We start from the raw sequence: 21,873 nt of genomic DNA, 5'->3' as shown, positions 1-21,873 counted from the left end.
ATCTTAATGAATTCAATATACTTACTGTCCATACTGCTCGTAGGGCCATCTACTTTCTTCTTCTGCAACAAGAAAAAGAAATCACACGTCAATAATGAATGCATGTAACACACAAACATATAGTTCCCAGGAAACCCATCATCGAAAATGCTGTCCTTGATCCAATAGAAACCATATCTACTCATAACAAACCACTGGGAGTCATACCTGCACAAGCTAGAGACGAGCAAGGTCAGACGGGTATAAAGCTAATCTTCAATGCCTTAACACTTTGCAGTAAAACCATAGCTGACTCATGTAAAATAAGTTCAAACAGAAAACGAATGGGTGGTACTTTCTGGCAAGTCAAAACATGGCTTACAGGCTGAAACTGAATGGCATTATCAAATCACAAGGGTATTTACGCTGGAAACCTGACACTCCAATCGACCAATGTTATTTATATACACATATCAATAAAAAAACAGAGGTAACAAAGACATTGTTATTGTAGCGAATACGTAGTCAAATTCTGATAATCTGACTTGGAACTGAACAGATCATGTTATATCACATAACAGCTTTGAATATCACTGACAATCCTATTGCTAAGTATCGAGTAACAGATCGACACCAATACTGCCTTAGAGAAAATGACGATACCTCCTTAAAATATCATATCAAGAAAGAAAACAGCATCGTTTAACACACAGTTTTCATCCGGTTTCATATTGGGTCAAAGCAAACGAAAGTGTGTAGAAAATTCGGTTTCAAGTCAAGTATTCAAATGCCCATCAAAATTTAATCGAGCGTGGACAACTTTCATCCTTTAACGTGAGGACGAAGAAAATTGTACCGTACAAGGAAACTGAAAAGTATGTTACAAGAATTACGCGAGTGCTAATCGCCGTGTGACAGCAATTCGTTTCCAAAAACGTCGGCAACCTTGTTATCTCATGCTTGGTGTTGTGGGAGGCATGCGGCAATTTCAGGTCACAGTGTAACTCAGTGTTTGGTATGCAAAATAATCGAAAATCAGTAGTAACTCAGCCCGTATAAATGGATACGAGACTCGAATTTGTTTATTTGTTCACGCAATCCATTCTCGGTCTACAAACACAGGCAGTTGAAGCACGTCACGTTCGGAAATGCGCCGACGTCTATTAGTTTGATAAATTTCATCATACTTCTGCGAAGCAAGCACCACGAAATAATCGGAAAATCTCGCCACAAACCTGCGTTCCGGTCGCGAACAAAAATCTATTATCGTTAACGCCGGGAGTTTTGATTGCAGAGATAGATTCCGGCACGTCGACCATTTCCTAATGATACGAAAGCAGTCATTCACAAGAAGGATCAATTAGCGCCACGAGACTTCCCACTACCTTCAAAATATTTTCCACGCCGTTCAGCATGTCGCTATCAACGCTCGACACCCGTTCTCTGACATTGGACTGCAACCAACGAAGTTGACAATCAGCCACAGGCGGATTGGCATAACGCGTGGAAATAGGCATAGGAAGCCGAGTGTGAATCATGCCGCAGACTGCGGTTACGGGATAAGATCGACCACACAACAATCGGATTTATAACCTATCATTGGAAATACCAGTTGGAACGCTCGTACAGAATAACTTGCACACCCGATCCAAGGCATACAAATTCGGTTTCTAAGGTTTGGCTGGTTTCGGAAAAACGAATTTAATGAACGTAGACAGAGAGATACTTACAGGAAATTGGTCAAATAATTGGCTTGGAGCATTTGTTTGCATCAAACGTATTTGCTCATGTTCTCAAAGTCAATACTTCGGGTGCAATAACATTGCAATGTCACTTTAGGCTGACTCTTCCACAAATGCATTTCTGAATATTCCGGTCGGATAGCTATTACAAGATCACAATTTGATATACACAAGCAATCGGTGTTTCCAAACTATACATCATGAGGTGAAGTCCATCCATTTTAAACTGGATACAATATGCGTTTAGCATTATCAAGGGAAGAATTCGGACAACACAGGTGTATTGATTTGACATTACAGGGTTTCATTAGCCTAGATCATGAGCATCCTAGAACAATGAGTCTATCAGACAGAGGGGAAGCGATACATAACAGCTTCATAATCCGTGATTAGTCCAATCTAGCCATTGGCTTATATCTTTATCCTACAGAAATGAGTAGTTTATGGCACAATACAGTGATTAGTGGGTGCAGATTTCTACAGAGCATGCCTAAGAACACAAAAACAAAGTGTTTGTGGTGAGAGCATGACAAATGCAATGGGGCATACCATCTGCCATCACAGAGAAAAATATATTAGGGAAAAAAATCACATTTCTAGTCATCAAGTAGGTGCTATAAACAACGGACTGAATCTGAGTTTTATTGTACTCACTGCGTATAATATCAAGTCTCTGACCTCAGTATTAATTGTGAGACTACTTACCGGTATTAGTTTTCATGCGGACCAAAATTCTTCGCAAGATACCCATTCAAGACTTAGAAAAATTGAATTGCTAATGCTCACTTGATGTAAGCAAGCTACTGGAGCTTTTGGCGTTTATTACTTGGACTAGCGTTGAGTGAACAGTATCTGACCAGCATCGGGACTTGATTGCCGACAGGCTGTCGCTCAAGGTAAATTGCAGATGCACAGTATCGGCAGCGAGTGACATGAATCACCACATAATAGGATGTGAGAGGATTATTATTAGGTGAAAAAATGCACATCGCCCGGCATACTGACACCACTTCAACAATAGAGTATGGCGTATCACCTTGCAAAAACACAGGTCTTAGCTACTAGGCTGTCGAATCACAGTTACACAAAACACAAAGGTCTCACATCAATCACAGTAGGTGCAGAGGCTAGATCCTGCTTTGGTTGAGAGTGCTGCGCAGTCCTGCCGTCAATTTGTGACCAGCTTCCTGCAAAACAATAAAATATGGCAAGCGTTCGTTAATTAGCTTCCAGCGTAACTGTTTATTCAATCATCGTTGTGTAATTTCATATCCACATCACAATGCTGTGACATTGCGAGAAGAGAGGGTAGTATCGACACAACAAAGTTTCTTGATCAAACACACACCCAGGCCTACAATAGGATTCAGTTTTATTGAAGTTTGGGCCTATGCACACATAATACAAGTACACGACCAAATACTTTAAAATTACTCTGGAAACTAACCGGTGGTGGCAGATGTTTTATACGGGATCCTGCTGCTTGGCATGGACGACTTTGGATTATCCGGGCGACTTGTGACCCGCGAGGGCTTTGAGCGTGGATTTTTCCGGTCCCCGTGTCTACCATAGGAAAACATTGGCATGTCTAACCCGTCACAAACCCGTTGAACATTCAATATTTTAGACAAAATCTAAAATTTAGCCGAATCAATAATAAGAGTGCTGCTGCGATTCAAAATACAAACAAAAATGTAAAGCTGGCTCAAAAATAGCTACATGACATCTTGGACTGACAAAAAATGACAAACGTTCACAAAATCTGTAAAGTGCAGAAATTGATTTGTAGGAAAAACTTTTGCTGTCGGAATAATTTGAGAAATATATCAACCGGGGAACATTCCTTCAACAGGAAAATCACTCGAGCTATATCAAGATAATGATTTAATTATTCCGATTCCCCAATTCAGATGGAATCATCATGCTCTGAACAACAAATTAGCACAATGACGAATTTCCACTGAGGTCACACAGTGTGATATTTTAGCCCCGTAGATCGTTATCAGCTATACTTGAAAGCCACAGACATTAACCAAATATCAGCACAGTTTAAACATGGGAGAAAAACAGCTCAAGAACCTAATTGGAAACTCAAGAAATTGTACTAGGTACCAGAGTAGTCACATAGGGTAAGATATGATTCCATTGTGTCTGGCTGTAGGTATTATTTCTCTATAATAAAATATCCATTTCAATTACATCATAACTGACAAACTGTTGATGCTTACTGCACAGATGTACTCACGCAATCTCAAAAACAAAACCAGCGTGTAACAATCGATTATGTGCCATGTCGCAACAGTACGATGAGGTCATAGAGCGTATGAAAGAACATGATGAAACTGTCAGTGGGGAAATCTCCTTAAATCTCCCCTATTACAACAGAATCCTGGTTAGGAACTAAATACTGAAGCACAATTTCTGGTTGGACTTTATAAGGGCTACAGAGACACATATGTCTTCAAATATAGCGGGATCTTAATTGCTGAAATACAATCAAGCCTGCAACTCTTTCCTTTCATTTAGTATTGGATGGTTGGATATGCTCAACTTCACATAATTTACTACTTCCAAAAACATGAGAACACCTTCTCAAAATAGCACTGGAGTGACGTAAGATCAGTAGGGTATTTCACAATGTAGGCCGGTCAACATTGAGTTACATCAACTATCTAGCTACGGGCAATAAACAGGCAAAATCCCATCTATTAGCTCCACAACGACACACTGACAACCAACACGCTACCAAACCGGTATTTTGTCACGAACTAATATACATGTGCTATGTCTCTGCAAGCCATATCCAAAAAAGCACACTGTTATCAAGATTCAAGAGCAGCGTTATAATAACAGTACCTTACCAAGTAATATAAACAAACCTCAACTCTAAGTGGTTCATAAACAAGGCAGGTTAATCAAGACTACACAAAAACAACAGTAAAGGACCATGTGGTTCATTCCGGTAGCAGCCGAGACTTTGTAAAATATCACAATCCAAGCTAGTGTATTACATGGCAACATGAAATATTTATAATGACATATGAATTCCAAAGTGGATGCGAAAAGATTTTTCATCTACAAATAGTACATCGCCGTACATAATTCTAAGTCACATACGGTGATACAGGGTGACAAGATGGAACTAATACGAGATGAGCGCTGCTCCACCTCATCAATTATTCCTCATGAAAATCACCTAGATTTCCATTACATATCTCTACAGGTACACACCTCGCCAAGTCAGGTAGAAAAGTGCTAACAAGCTGTTTAGCGCAAGCATGACTAATAGACCAGAAGACGGAGAATCAAACATTATCACTCAACCATTTAGGAATAAATTCTTTGTAGATAGCTCAAGTAGACCGACATACGGTCTGGCAATAACCACATCTCCTGCTTTTAAAGTTGACTAATCCAGCCTATATCAAAATGTTCCAACCTTCGAAAGAGGCCTCCTACGGTAAACAAATATTTGCGCCGCAAGATTCTCTCTCGCGTATAGAATAAGAGGAAAGAAAAATGGAGGCGTTGCGCGCAAAATGATTAAATCTTCACTTATTGCGGTTCAAGATAAATGATTTCGCTCAGTCACAACTCACAATCATTACGAAAACTACGGCGTTAATCGAAAAAAGTCGAGCATGGATCGAACTCATCACGTCCGTGGAAAATACCACACAATTTCAGAGTGACTCTGGCCGGCAGGTAAAACTACATAATCAAGGGACTAATCCACGGAGAAATTGGTGAGAATTCTTATGACAGTGATATGGTCGGTAGCATGGGTCTATCGCAGAAATACAATCCACATACAAATAATGCATGCATACAGTCTATTCACACATAAAACGGACCAGGTCAATAGCTATCCAAACAAACTTATAATTATCAAGAGCTTCTTGGAGGTACAGAATTTCAATATACAATTGAATAGTATATTCAATTATAGCTATCAGCAGGTAGGCTAGCAGAGTACATCATGACGGTTTTTTGTCACAGTCAGAAGTTACTTGTCCGGTATCAACATGCATTATTCCAATTCTCAAAGTCACACAAGACACAAGTTACAATTGTTTTTGAACCCTGTCTCTCTCCGTTAAAACATACATACCTGACAGAAAGTTTGAGAAAGCACCAAATAATGGCTGACCGATTCCGTGCGTTAAGTAGATTCACGACTGTATCCCCCTATCAACAGCCCCAGCACAATCACTATCACCGAATTCAAGACGCGAGGGCTTCCATTTTTTAGTTGGACCATGAATCACTATGTCACAGAACAGGATTTTCATGCGCCGGCTATCAACAGTTGGAAACTATGGAAAGTTTCATTCGCAACATGAGCATCCGTCTTGCGGAAAGCAACAAAGATTGTACAATTGTACATGAGATATCTCGGAATATTGGTGTAATTTGACAACAATGCACAGTCTGTCTGAAGCTTAACAAAATCAATATGCCCCACTCTAACAACTTGCTAAGACAAGCATTCTGTCCAAACCTGTTGTCTGACTTGTGTGATCCGTCCGTTGAAATGCGTGCTTTGCTGGCGTGGTCACTCGAGCCTGTACGATTAAAATTGTTGTGAGATGAAAAATTGCAAACAAGCCTCAGACAACCGGTACCTGATTTTTCAGAATACTGCATCGCAGACGTGGAGGTATTATTACGGTCCATTTGTCCAGAGTTTGTCTGTACTTGTCCGGTACGGGATGTTCCAAACCATTTGTTCGGCTCTCGAGACAGTATCCCACTCACCACCCCAGGATCGCCGAGAACATCGGCTATGTTTCTCGTTAATGAGTCCTGTCTTTCAGCCTGAAATGTATAAAGAAAAAATTTGTATCGGTAGCAACCAGGGCAGTGCACTTTGCTTTGGTTTCGATTTTTAATTCGAAGTGCTTTTTGGAGGTACAGAACTTCAATATACAATTGGATAGTATATTCATATTAAAATGAACCCGAATGTTTTCGGCTGACACTCGTCAGGGGTAATCGTCAGCAACTAGTAGAGAATTGGAACGAACATTGTACGATACGATTGCTGATATGCAATGTTCTTTCCAATTCACTACTAGTTGCTGACGATTACCCCTGACGAGTGTCAGCCGAAAATATTCGGGTTCATTTCAACATAAATATACTATTCAATGTTAAATTTGTGTATCGTCAGTTACGGAGAGAATTCTGCATTCTGATGGTGATGTGCTTTGTGTAATTGTGCACTTACGTTAGTCATAAGTTTTGAGTGAAGGAGAACTGGATATAGAAATGCATTACTCCTATCTATAAAACTTTGAAAGATGTCATATTGAAGTACGGTACAACTATTCTGGCATAAACAGATGAACCATGTTTGGGCTGGTTGAAGAAAATGTGAAATATACTGCTGTGACTGATAACAGGATTGGAAATATAATTCGTATATTGCGGTTGTACAAACATAAACATTGTGACTGGGAAATACAAATGGAATTTCTCAAAACATCACTCCTACCATTACACATTGACCTTCAAGTAGGTTAAAAAAATCCATGCCACAGGCAATGTAAATGCTACATCTAATAAATTCCGGCTTATAATAGACTGCTCTGGAACCACAATACACATCAAACAATTTCACATACATAATTTCGTTGCCAATTAGTAGAAGCAGGTAAGCTATAATTTTAATGGCCTTTTACATGCAAAGCAGGACTGATTGATGTGTGCTAAAATCAATAATCAGCTATAGGTCGTCATCATTTGAATGTTGGAAATAGCAGTGGTCAGTGAGTGATACTGATACAGTTCTGGACCACAATTAATTAAAGTGATGCCGAGCATAATAGACACTGTCTTACAAAAAGTTGACAAATCTCTTAATACTGTGTGCACCACAATATCCCCATGAGACAAATACATTTTGATCACCAATACAGTTTGAACAAAGATATACGGTTATATGTTACATGATTAATAATTATTAATTATGTTTAGTCAAATGGTGTGGTGGACAGTATGAATGATAATGATCATTGTGCAGCCTTAAAACGTAGACGGCAACAGCAATTAGCTTTCATGGAACAACATTTGGAAACATTTATTGCCTGACAGTCTATATATGCCCCCAAGCTATCACACTCAAGGCTGAGAAAAATTGTTTTAATAGTAGCTTAAGACGTAATTCAATGTGCTATGTAGGATGTATATGTAGCAACCATATGCACGACATCATTCTAAAATCATCAATTGTGATACTGCGCGCAATGTTCATTTTGTGATAAACACAGCTCGACATGACAGGACACACAGTTTTAGTTCAATAAATTACATCACCACAGGTCAACGTTGAGATGTTTTTAGCAAAGCATAAACCGCCAAGTCATAAACAATAATACGCAACTCCAACGCAGTTCTTATCAACTTAGAAATGAATTTTCGACTGAATCAGCATTACATAGTAGCAGGTCATACGAAAAAAAGATTAACGATTCAAATGATGATAACAAACAGACTTTGGAAATCGGCGTGCTGGCATCAAACTGTGGAACAAAAACATACCAAGAACCATACAAGAACTTGGAATATTGGTAATAGGTTAAATGATGCTGGATGCGTATCATGTTGAAAACCGTTACAATAATATATGATTTTCGCCTACATAGACACGGCACTCGGATCAATCTTGTATGCACCTCCGCTCCGGAAGAGAAAAAGTATGGCCACTACAGCATTGTTTGCCTTCTTTCACAACATAAAATTACATTAGCCAACTCGTACAAAATTAGGAAATAGCTCACACACCAGAGGAGATAGAGCTAACTAGCAAAGACAAGAAGGAAATGTGTTCCAGGCAAAGGAATTATACTAAAAATGACACCTTGTACTCCTAGCGCTTGTGGTAGTCGATAGGCTCAATAATAGTTTGTTATTCTGTGCCTCACGGAGCAGCTTCAAATTCCATTAATTACAGAAGGTGATCGCTGACCACTTTGACAGACCGAGAACACTACCAGTTTCTATATGTGGTAGTAACTGCGGAGGTGGCAGCGAAAAATGGACCATTTGGGTATGCTTGAGACAGGGGACGCAACATGCAGGGATTTTGGACACGATCCCCATGCAAGCTTTCGATAAAATTTTACTAGGTTATACGTGAGGCATTTTAATACTTCCAATAAAACACCCACTTCACCAAAAATTGAGGAGCACATTAAAGTGAATCAGTCGCACTGAATGGAAATTAATGAACGCCAGCATAAAAACGGCCAGGCACGTGAATGATGATACAAGGCATGATTCACCCACCACAAGGCAGCCTAGGTCGACATGTCAAAAATCCGGGTGCCTTTATTTTGTACATGCAAGCTAATGAAAAGCTAATGCAGCTAATTAAGCTAAGGAAAAGCTAATTAAGCTAATGAAAGGCTAATTAAGCTAATGAAAAGCCAAGTAAGCTAATGAAAAGCTAATTAAGCTAATGATAAAGTAAGCTAATGAAAAGTAAGCTAATGAAAAGCTAATGAAGCTAATTAAGCTAATGAAAAGCTAAGTAAGCTAATAAAAAGCTAATGAAAAGCTAAGTAAGCTAATGAAAAAGCAAGCTAATGAAAAGTAAGCTAATGAAAAGCTAATGAAGCTAATTAAGCTAATGAAAAGCTAATTACGCTAATGAAAAAGTAAGCTAATGAAAAGTAAGCTAATGAGAAGCTAATTAAGCTAATGAAAAGCTAATGAAACCAGCGAATGTAAAAATGAAACCAATGAAGCAAGGAAGTGAGTCCAGGTTAGTATTTTGCTCATATGATTCTGGATGTATCAAATCCGAAATCCGGAAGATTTGACGGCACCGACAGGTTTGTTTTGAGGTGTTCATGGTGTGTCTCGACTAATATGGTCATGGTCATTTACGCCAGGCAGTTTTCTACATTTCTATTCCGTAGCGGCCGACTTGTACAACGGCCCGCATTCTTGGCTTTTATAAGACACCGCTTACACGGATGAGATGGCACCTAGGTAGGAATTCTGGAGTCGACCTCGGTGCTAATTAAGCTAAGGAAAAGCTAATTAAGCTAATGAAAGGCTAATTAAGCTAATGAAAAGCTAAGTAAGCTAATGAAAGGCTAATGAAAAGCTAATTAAGCTAATGAAAAAGTAAGCTAATGAAAAGTAAGCTAATGAAAAGCTAATGAAGCTAATTAAGCTAATGAAAAGCTAATGAAAAGCTAAGTAAGCTAATGAAAAGCTAATTAAGCTAATGAAAAAGTAAGCTAATGAAAAGTAAGCTAATGAAAAGCTAATGAAGCTAATTAAGCTAATGAAAAGCTAATGAAAAGCTAAGTAAGCTAATGAAAAGCTAATGAAAAGCTAATTAGGCTAATGAAAAAGTAAGCTAATGAAAAGTAAGCTAAGTATCCGTTTTATAGCTGTACAATGTTCCGGATTTGCTCTAATATGTTGCAATGCCCACTCATAATTGAATTCACCTTCGAAGAATATGCAACAACGACATATGAAAATCTGGATTTTCCGCTCATTGAAGCTACTGATCTTCGCACAAGAACAGTGAGAGTATCTGTTGCGTTCGTAGCATTCGACGTACTCGTCGGACTTTAAACAATCAAGTCCGCAAACAGTACAAGGATGAGACATAATCCAAGACGAAAACGCAACCCTGTTGCGGAAAAAACAATGAGAATTGCTATCCTTTCCACTGTCCTTCGCTACCTCAAATGATGACCCCAATGGGATTGCTACGAGCGCTGCCGCGCGGGGAAAGTTGCAAATTTTGCACAATTTCTGAAGCGAGGGGACGTCACAATCAGGTTCTTTGATAAACACATGTTAACTCTGTGGTGACGTTGCAACTCTACCTCAAGTACACGTACAAATGTATCGATATGTGAATTACAAAATTGATGTTAGAGACAGTTAGTCACACTTATCAGTGGTCACACTAACGTAGTAGGTTGGTATTAATGGTGTTTCTACTACTATAGGATGGTCATTGGTCATTTTACACCAGGCTGGTATTCGTTATTACGGTTCCTGATCCACCGACTATTATGGGTCGGGGCCTTTGCAAGACACCGTCTACGCGGATCGTACGAGCAGTACAAGCCCACACCCTAAACCAGAAACACTTGGGTAGGAATACTGGAACCGACTTGGGCCTGATTCGAACCCCCAACCAATTCGTTTTGCAGCTGCGGAGCTGTGAATATATTCAAGCGAACTAAAGCGGAACTAGTCAAGTATATTCCGCGCTAGCTAAGCATGATTCTTGTCGGATATTATAATAAAAGATCACGAGCGTGAATGCGTTACGACTCGCTAGTCGATAGGCTATACCTTGCCCCTCCCTGTGAAATATTATAAAGCAGAAATGATACGTGAATATCCCAATTCAGCGCAGCAAATATATGCAATAACAAAGTAGTACATATCCGGACGTTTTCAACGTTAGTTTACTCATTGCTCATTATCAGGATGACAATGGTGCCGATGTCTCACTAGTACGTCATTTAGGTTTCGCAAAGGTAACGAAAAAGAAGTCTTCCCAATTTTGAAATTATGCGCAGAATGATTCAGTTCTAAAGAAAACGATCAATAATCTAAATTATAATCTGTCGATCATGATGTGAAGTTTATTTGTAAAATAAAAATTACTATCAAGCCCGCAACCAATATCCACGCGAATTCGGTTTACCAGACATATCGCGTGCCGAAACGGGTTAATCCAGTTTTGTGTGATGCGTTGATTGATAGCAGGCATGCTGGAGCTTGTGAGACAATGCTGTTTTCAAATCCTCCTTGCCTTCCTAACTAATTACCATCAAGAAATGAACTCCCTTTGAAACGTCGTTGATGTTCAATGTTCATGTTCGTTCACGCTATCAAATTCAGTTTGCAAACATAACCGGCCACATTATCATGCTAGGCGTGCTGGCACTTTAGCACCGAGTAGGCAGAAAAACTTCGTCTTAGATCACCGCTGTATGTCGTGGCGAGATAACGTAGTGGTATAATCCACAGCTGCAACACCAATGGGTTGTGGGTTCGAGTCCGACCGAGGTCGACTCGAGAATTCCTACCTACGACCTAGGTGCCATCTCATCCGTGTAAGCGGTGTCTTATAAAAGCCAAGAATGTGGGCCGTTGCACAAGTCGGCCGCTACGGAATAAAAATGTAGAAAATTGCCTGGTGTAAATGACCATGACCATGACCATAGTAGTCGAGACACACCATGAACACCCCAAAACAAACCTGTCGGTGCCGTCAAATCTTCCGGTTTGCAGGGTGCAGTTAGGTCTGAATTAGCACTATTGCAATCATAATTCAAAAATCCCTATTGAGAATCGAATATCCAGATTCTAAACTTGGATTTAAAATTTCGGATTTGATACATCCAGAATCATATGAGCAAAATACTAATCTGGACTTACTTCCTTGCTTCATTGGCTTCATTTTTACATTAGCTGGTTTCATTAGCTTTTCGTTAGCTTACTTTTCATTAGCTTACTTTTTCATTAGCTTAATTAGCTTTTCATTAGCTTTTCATTAGCTTACTTAGCTTTTCATTAGCTTTTCATTAGCTTAATTAGCTTCATTAGCTTTTCATTAGCTTACTTTTCATTAGCTTACTTTTTCATTAGCTTAATTAGCTTTTCATTAGCTTTTCATTAGCTTACTTAGCTTTTCATTAGCTTAATTAGCTTCATTAGCTTTTCATTAGCTTACTTTTCATTAGCTTACTTTTTCATTAGCTTAATTAGCTTTTCATTAGCTTTTCATTAGCTTACTTAGCTTTTCATTAGCTTAATTAGCCTTTCATTAGCTTAATTAGCTTTTCCTTAGCTTAATTAGCTGCATTAGCTTTTCATTAGCTTGCATGTACAAAATAAAGGCACCCCAAAAATCCTGCACTCTTGAAGGCTAGCATTGGTTCTATAGAAATGCTTGAGTTTTGGTTACTGCACATACCGTACTCCAGTACATTTTGATAGCTGGCAAATTATTGTTCCACAACTTGGCTGGGCACAATGATTGGAGTAGGCTACTCGAATCTGATTCGAGTCAAGTAGTAAAAGACGATTTTCTTCGAGCACTGAAATTATACGCTACTCACCAACGAAAGTTGATTTATCTACGAGAATTATAGTTTTGATACTAATTTTGACTGTTGAAGCCTTGAAACCTTGATTGGCGGTATCGTAGCATACGAAACGTATCGTACAAACCTGCGAAGGTTACTGGAAGTAGCAAATTTCCAAAGTCATGATTCTCCCACAACATTGTCACCAAATGGAATGAAATCGGCACGGTCGAAAAAATACTAAAGTATCACTTATGACAGTTTTTTAGACACGCCCTCTTTATGATGGCGAAAAACTTCGCGCCCCCGAATCGTCATAACACAAAATGCAATCAGAATGATAGCAATCCAAATGGATAGTTTGATGACATGGAAGGTTACGACTGTTGATGAGAGAATTCTCAAATATGTAATTCAGACTATACACAGAGCAATAACTATGACTTGAAGTTAAATTCAGAATAGAATCACTCAGGTACTCGATTTTGCCCAGTCCTATGCGAGGTAAGCAAAACAGTCAGAATAATGGTTTATTTTGGTCAGAATAATGGTTTATTTTGTTGATTTCGTGTGAGGATTGACTAAGATTGTGCATTCACGTGCTGTGGTGAATTTCAAGGCCGACTAGCCGACTAGCCTGGTCATTTATTTTCAAACCAGCTCCAGTTAAGTAATGAATGAGCACCGAACAATCTAATCTCCAGTAAGGTCAGACATTACTTTTCAAAATGTCAGTTGCAAAAATTCCAGTACAGCTACCGTGAACCGGGGTAACTTTGGACTTGAGGGTGACTTTGGACACTAAGCAGTAAAAGATTTAAATGGTTATTGATGGAAAAGGGTTGCCGCTGGATGTACAATTCTTTTTCATGAGGCAAGAGTACCACAAGTAGTCTTGATAAAAGATGGATTCATTTCACTACCAGCTAAACTTGACCCAACATTGATAAATTAATGACGGGGGTCAATTTGATTAAAATTGATGGCCATTAAGCTTCTTACAACCAAACACAGATAGCATGTGATTCATAGATTCAAAACTTGGCAGCAGATACCTCCAAGTAGTCTTAATCCGTGGCAAAAATCTCAGTGGGCTCACCCTTAGATCAATACAAGAAAATATGATGTCCAAAGTTGCCCCGTCAAATATCATCAGAACGGGGTAGCTTTGGACAGTGGAAAATGTGATATTCAGAGCTCTGGAAAGTGGCTGCTTCATCTGTGTCAAAGTGTATCGTCAACTATATTCCTTATGACCGTCAACTATATTCCTTATGACCGGCCTGATGGCTTTTTAAAATGGAATCAGAACGTCAACAAATTAAGAGTTTGCCAAAATATGAAAAATGGGTAGGCAATGAGCTGAGAGATTGTAATCGGGTGTAAGCTAGTTCAAAAACTTATCACATACTCCTAAAGATGTGCCTCCTGAATATGGGATACCGTAAATTATGACAAATACATCCGTCAGAGGACATAAGAAAGGGAAAGTGTATCTTTTAAAGAACAGTAACATATTTGAAATCGGCAATAAATCACGGTAACGTGCTTAATGTTTGCTGTCGATTGCTGACACGGCCAGTTACATACCCCTCATCATCATATGTTATTTATAAGTCCCAATTGGTGAAGGCATGAGGGAAAATCGAGATAAGGGATGAATAAGGGGGCCATTACCCTTCATAAACTACCTAATTTTTTTTTTGGGGGGGGGGGTGGATTAGGTAAAAATTATGCAATAGGCCAGACATAAACTATTTTGTTTCAGTTTTAGCCACTGCTCTCCTCAACTCTTACCAAATAAGCCTCATTTACGAGGTTTTATAAACAATAGAGTGTTAAGGCATACAAAAAACTATGTTGTCCAAAGTTACCCCACATGCAGGGGTAACTTTGGACACAGATAATTTACGAAAATAAGGTACTTATTTATGACCATGAAGATTTTGGATTAGGTAATTCTAATCTTTGCTCCATGACCCATGAAAAACACAAAACTTGCCTCCCCTACACCCTAGCATTTCCAAGATACAAAGCGGAATTGTTGAAAATTGTCCAAAGTTACCCCGGTTTACGGTACTGTTGATTCGTAATATACAATATGAGACAGCTACAATTGAATAGGGTTTACATCTGCTGTGTATTCCTGTTGAAAGCTTAATAAAAATGTTCATTCAATTAAGGTGAATTGTAGATTTTATTTTCTGGTCTTGTTATTTGCATTTACTCAACATATCTTTTCCATCATTTATCATTAATACCGAAACCAACATCATCATTTCGATGTTTCTATGACATTAAAATATGCAGTAGCGTGCTAAATACTTGTACAGGTGACGACAGAACATTGAATTAGAAGGCACTACTAGTTCACATTCCTTATTTGTGAGATGAAATAAACCGACTGAATTTGAATGCTTGAGACACCATTACGAAATCATATCACACACACTAGATAGTTGATACGAACAAAGGGTGGCTTTTGAGTTGTGTTTGATATAACCAACTTCTGTAGAATATTGAAAGCAAGACCATTTCAAGGACCTTAAAACTTCTACGGCTCCATTGTATATTAGCCAAAAAGACTCACTTGAAACCGGTCGGTCAGGAAATAACGTGATACGGTCATTGACCGATTAAATCCATGAGCCCGAAAGCAGTATAGAAGATGTATTAGTTTGCAGGATTACAAAGTAACACTGGAGCTACAGCTCATTACACCTTGATTTGGTCTTTTTAATAATGCATATTGCATATCATCGATATAAAAACCCTGTAGAGTCCCTCCCACTTGAGCGACTAATTTCAAGGATACTAGATTACTTTTCCGTCATATATTTAATCTACCTAACACGCATTTAGAGCACTATGATTCAGCTCTACAATCATCTCGGTGTTGAGAAATAGACAGAGGAAGCAGTTGCAGATCCGTGGTTCTAAATACATCTTATTAGAAGAATCAATCAAGAGACATGATACCGTCAGAAGTCAGTAACTTTTTCAATTCATAACTAATTATTATTAGCAATATCAATAATTATTGTTGCAAACGCAAGTACGTCATTAATTTACAATGTTTGCAAACATTAATTCATTGAATTATATCAGCATTTGAGGTTCGGTTACTGCAAACCTAGGCATCAACTCTGGCTGCGAGAAGTGATTAGGCCTAATGATTCAAAACATTTGTCAGGTCAATGTGGTATCAACCATCATCAGTACTGAATATCGAAAACGAATTCAAAACACTTGTCAGGTAGTGTGGTACTACTTAGTGAGTACTGACTATTTCATAAGGAAATCGATGCAAGTAATGCCTAAATACGCAGGGCAAGTGGTGATAACTAGACAAGAAGATATGCAATGTAGACACCGACGCTAAAAGGCAAGGTGCACTAGTCTGGCACCACATCTTAAACAATCAATGGCAAAACATCATATCATGATTGTGTGATGTAGGCTACATTCCTTTCCCCGTGAGCTATACTGGTAACGCGATACGGTCCTAAACACCGCTCTAGAAACATTACATCTCACACTTAAAAAGTAAGACCATGTAATCGGCTTGCGATTACGTCAATCTCTGCACAGAAAATAATTACAACGTCGTCGTCCGCACACACGTTCCTCATTCTAAAAATGGAAAATTTCTATCATGACCGCCGGATATAGGATCATACTACAATTGCAAATTTGTTATGGTTAAATTTCAGATACATTCTAGAAGGCAGGCAACTGCTACACCATTAGATGATCTACAAAACTGTAATAGTGTGATGTCCATATTTATGTAGAGCGCCATGAAAAGGTGCCCTCTGCATACGTGCACGAGTGTGATTGCGTTGACAATAATTTAGGGACTAAATTCCTTGCAATCGAAACAGAAAATAACAGTAAAAAGTCCTATTAATGAGTCTGGTCTTGAACAGAATCGGCAGTTACATATTAATAGTATCAAACTCGGAAGTCTGGTGACAATAATTCATTACAATTCTTCTATGCAAATGCAAAGAAGTAGATCTCATTCAACGACTATAGCTTCTGGCTAGCGTGGCACATCCAGCTCATACAGAGGATCACAGTGGACTCACACACAGAGTTTTAGCAAGGCTTGTATCAAAAATCAGCAAACTTAGGAGACTCTCAAACCTCAATTTCATGCCAGGCCAAGTACTCTGAGTCAAATAAGTTGATGTGATAGAAGCATCAATCTAATTGTACACACATGACACATCACTTCCACAGTATACTGTAATGTGTTGTGTTTTGTGTAATGTGGATTTGAAATGAGAGCTCTTCATATCGAAAGCTACTATTCGAATTTTAAGGAGACTATTATTGCTAAACAAAATGTCACCTAGTCTCTGAAAGATTTCGATTCACGGTCAAACAACAGCTTCCTGTGCAATAATCAAGCATTAAGCATGCGGAACTGCAGTTCTAAGAATAGACACGAATCCATTCGCCATACACCATTTACGCAACTGTACTAAGTATATCAGATCCGTAAACTCATCACATCTGGAAATAGAGAATATAAAGTACCGTAGGCCAGTGACTTACAGTTACAGTCTATGCTGTGTGCTTGATTACATACAATAACATAAAACGGTATTGCATTAGCCCCTCAGCCGTTTCAGTTAATAAGGAAGAACTATCTATACTTAACATATTTCAATCAATACTGGATCCAGGTCCAAGTACAGTACCCTGATTAGTTAAGTAGACCTCTTTCCCTCAATAATCTTTCGTTTCACTTCATCCTGTTCATACAAGTTGTGTTTATAAGAATAAGGTGATACTTACAGCCGTTATTTTCCGTGGACTTTCGAAGTGTGGCAGCGCCTCAGCCCTCGCTTGTTCAGTGCTTATCTGCTGTTTTCTTTTATTTTTTTCAATCTCACGTTTCTTCTCTAACGAGCCATCTCTGTGAGAGTGCCTTGACGATGTTCTGCAAAACATCGTATAAAAATAAAAGTCAGAAGCAGTGCGAAAGTAGGGTCCTATAAGTACCGAGTAACTAGTACCTGTCACTGCCGCCTCTGTACGAATGATATGGCATTCTTCCTCAATTGGTATTGATAACTTGAAAAGATCCCAGGGACAAAATGCAGCTTTTGTGAATTCCCTCAAAATGCGAACATCACTTCCCGATGAAATGACTCACCAGAACCAAACCTCACAAGGAATCAAACAGGCAGGCGTAGCACATGTCAAGTCGCCAATAAAACTATCCCATGCAGAGCGCAGACTAATTTATTACGCTAATTGGATAATGTAAATATCTGGAAAGCGGAACAGACAAGATGAAGAGATGGTTGTGAAATCAATGATGTATATATAAACAACAGGAATTGGGATTTATTTCCGAAAAAGTATAAGAAATATACTATCATTTTGTCAGGTGGATGTGCTGAATCACTTCATGCCGTCTCTACAATGTATCAAAAAATTAAATAGTTGATATTCTTATGCCAATTTATAAAGATAATTCAAGTAAAATGCCTGTCAAACGGGAATATTTCAACAGGCTAACAAATCACATCAGTAGTTAAATTTTGTGAAATCAACATGGGTCCGGATTGGAAATACATTATTTTCACATTTCAACAAGGGAAGTACCGTTAATTATTATCACAAACTGTGATATATTAATAAAAGTAGAATAAAATAATAACAATCTGAGATATGAGCATTAAAACTAATAACAGTGACACGTCAAGATAGAAAGTGACAAAGAAACTACCGTAAACTGATTGTTTTTTTAGAATAAGCAACTTGAGAAAATTGCACCCACGTTACATTGCATTGACAATTTATAAATGCCAGCTAGTTACAAAAGTGTTTAAGTTATCAATACAAATCACTTCTTAGTGATGCATATCTCACTAAGAATATATTTCCGATCAACCATACATCCTAGTGTTTCTTCTAAGCCTTATGTTGTCTTAATGGTAATTTAACTGCATAGAACACATAACAACATTAGAGCTAAACTTGACTACCCAATCGAATAGTGTTTGGAGCCTGTGATGTATCAAAAATGCATGAAGACAGTATATGTACCAGTACTTCAGGAGGGCCTACGATAACCAAGTTTTCATAGGCCCACGATCGAGATCTCTTACAAATCTACAATCCCGAATTATGGCATTTTGGGGGAATGCAAACACTAATTAACACCCATGTGTCAATATATTTTAGGCAATCTGGCTGTGAATATTGTAATCAACAGTAATGGTATGGTTGTTAAGCAAATGGGTAGATATCGGAGATTTTTCGTGATCGACAGGGACCAGTCAAGTTTTCCAGAAAGAGAATTGTCAAGTTCTGAAAGAAACTATTGAAGGATTAGTAACAATTTGGAAAAAATTATGATTGCGCAATGAATCATATATTCGTAGATTTCATAATATACTTCAGTCTTGACATATCATAATTAGGAAGTCATTGAGGCTCAAATATACAACAGTAAACTTGACTGCAATCCATGAAATAATAGTTTCAAGTACAAATATATGGTCGCTCCCCTCAGACACTAACAAACAAACCAACCCTACTAGTTTTGGTCGTTACAATTCCTTGGGATGAATGTGTCGTAAATACCCTACGAATCTACCAAACCAAACTAGTTTATGATGACAGAAGGTCAATTGATATAAACACCCAAAGCAGATGACTTCAAGTAGCCACTCAATGACCTCCCCATATCCTGTTCCCATGCACAGACAGAATATAGCGGACAACTCATTGTATCTAAATTCATTAGGCAGTTCATGATCATGAGAATACAAACCAAAACTTTTCAAAATGACCTGTCATCCAAGTGTAAGTTATTCGAATATTAAATGACCACCTAGAACTTTCAATTTGCCCTCTATCAAGACCACAATACAGTAGCATACAATATATATCATACAATGAACTGAATGGTTGAACTGTTACATTTAGTAATATACGCATGCATAATGTGAAGAATAAGCTAATGATGTTGTGGGCAAATCAAAAATGATTGTCACAGGTATGAGTGATTTCATCGCCAAAAACACCAATGTATAACCTTTGCAGGCTTTGCTAAAAAGCATGTGGCTGGACCTGGTAACCCAATAACTCAGCTTGCTATACAGTCTAATGTACATCTTGACCTCCATTGTCATAAGCCGAACTGTAATCCAAAATAACTGTGGCTATAATGGCTGCGGCTATAATGGTGACAATTCTGACAGCATAGGGATCGCCTAGTTACAGTCTGATTGAATATCTTACCAACTCTTAATTCCAAATCTATGATTGAAACGTGCGCACAATTCAGTAATTAGGCCTTCCTTGAAATTAAATGATCTATTTTCAAGTTTCGGTATTTGGTTTCCATAATCAGGATTGAGGTAATGCTTCTGATATTGCTTGAGGCATTTACAAGTACTTCAGACAATTTTATTGACGCCGACTTGCCATGTCCGACTTTACCACATAAGTAACTGTAAAACTGCAGATTGCCCGTGAATAAATTTCCAAAACTCATTCTAAATATCTAACCAGCCCTCTGCAATCGGGATTCTTATCAGTGAACTAAAACCACATGTTTATACAGGTTGCGAACTGACGCCATGAAGTGCAGACATATTAAACAACTAACGGACGACCTAATACATAAACCAAACAAAAAAAATACGATAGGAATTGTTGCAACCAGCATCAGGCAGAATATCATAACAGTAAGAAAGTTGAGATTGTACTTGCATTGCATTTAGCAACCACCAAGCGATCAAAATATAGTTACAACTAACAAGCACAAATATAGGTTAGCATTAGAGCCCGACCGATATTGGATTTTTGAGGCGATACCGATAAAACCGATATCCAGTACCTTCACCGATAACCCCGATATATTCAGCCGATATTCAAAAGATATGGAATCGAGCTCAAGGCGCATATTTAACACCTCAAGAATATTTCTTTGAACAGATTTGCTGTCATTGCCATGCTTGAACATGAAATGAATGATCTATAATAAATATATCAATAGCACCAGTCTAGCAGTTGCAGATTACAGTTCACAAAGCATAATTACTCGCCCCTTTCTCCGAGGAGTGAACTTCTGTGGTCTTCATAAATGATGTATATAGCACTGAACAGAGTGAGCAGTTTTTCACTTGGTACCATAGTTAGTGGCAGAGCAAGAATTGGAAATCTTTCTTTATTTCGGTTCCACCACTCTGCTGCAGGCGCAGGGGATCTTTCCTTCAATGGTTCTACCAAATATTGATATTCTTCTGGCAGTGCACCTGGAGCCTTCAGCACATCATTAACAAATAGCTGAAGAGAATGTGCAAAACAACTCACATTGTTCACGTCTGCTACTGCTCCACCCATCCCCTTGGGCCTTGACCATGACCAGCATTTCAGCAATCAATTGATCAATATTTGACGCTCTTATCAGCATTGGCCCATGTCATCATGGAATCAAAGATTTCCGTATGAATTGTTGGCTCTGCTCTACTTTTGCTTGATTTCCTTGCAATCTAGTCTCGCATATTCCCCATCATGGTGGCCGCTCAGGCCTCAGTCAGATGACTTCATGTCTTTATATTACTGGTATTTTTTGCTTTGTTGCCTTGGCTTGTGAGCTTCTTACACAGACACCACCAGCACTATCTACAGAAAATTGTTTCGACGCGACGCTTTTCTCCATCATCACGAGGGTCAGTCCAGCATGAATGAAGTTCTCATTTCTCTAATCGATGGAAATATTCTGCAGACAACTATCCATCCAGCTGCTCTCTGTCTTTGGTATTCGATCACTGCAGGGGAATTCCCACGTCACTGGGGCATAACGGTGAAAGTATATTTCTCACATTATAGAATGTAAACGTATACATTCTATACTCACATAGTCCTACTGGCCTGCATGCACTATGCAGCTGGGCCATTTAATTTTATAGTTTACCGACATGCAGTGAAGACCTCACATCTTCTCTGATTCCCTACCACCTTGTTGTGACGTCACGAAAATGGCCGATATTTTTTTACCTCCAATGGCCGATACCGATATTTCTTTCCAAGTGTGATATCGA

The 21,873-nt window shown here is 38.6% G+C and overlaps 1 protein-coding gene across 1 annotated transcript in view; it reads right to left on the bottom strand.

Moving 5' to 3' along the window:
• Positions 1-18,550, bottom strand: part of LOC145457785 (uncharacterized) — a 33,577-nt gene extending 15,027 nt beyond the window's left edge. Inside the window, exons 1-9 of the mRNA XM_080336065.1 lie at positions 17,827-18,550; positions 17,606-17,750; positions 6,347-6,539; positions 6,223-6,286; positions 3,169-3,284; positions 2,826-2,908; positions 1,365-1,433; positions 1,215-1,301; positions 26-62 (exon numbers count right to left, since the gene is read on the bottom strand). Coding sequence (XP_080192191.1) covers positions 26-62; positions 1,215-1,301; positions 1,365-1,433; positions 2,826-2,908; positions 3,169-3,284; positions 6,223-6,286; positions 6,347-6,539; positions 17,606-17,750; positions 17,827-17,861 — 829 coding nt within the window. The 5' untranslated portion in view covers positions 17,862-18,550. The remainder of the gene's footprint in view (positions 1-25; positions 63-1,214; positions 1,302-1,364; positions 1,434-2,825; positions 2,909-3,168; positions 3,285-6,222; positions 6,287-6,346; positions 6,540-17,605; positions 17,751-17,826) is intronic.
• Positions 18,551-21,873: the final 3,323 nt, after the last annotated feature.

Source organism: Botryllus schlosseri, chromosome 15 (genome assembly GCF_051294905.1).
Source record: "Botryllus schlosseri isolate E-star chromosome 15, Bs_hap1, whole genome shotgun sequence".
Lineage (NCBI taxonomy): Eukaryota > Metazoa > Chordata > Ascidiacea > Stolidobranchia > Styelidae > Botryllus > Botryllus schlosseri.
This window is presented reverse-complemented; position numbering and strand designations above follow the sequence as displayed.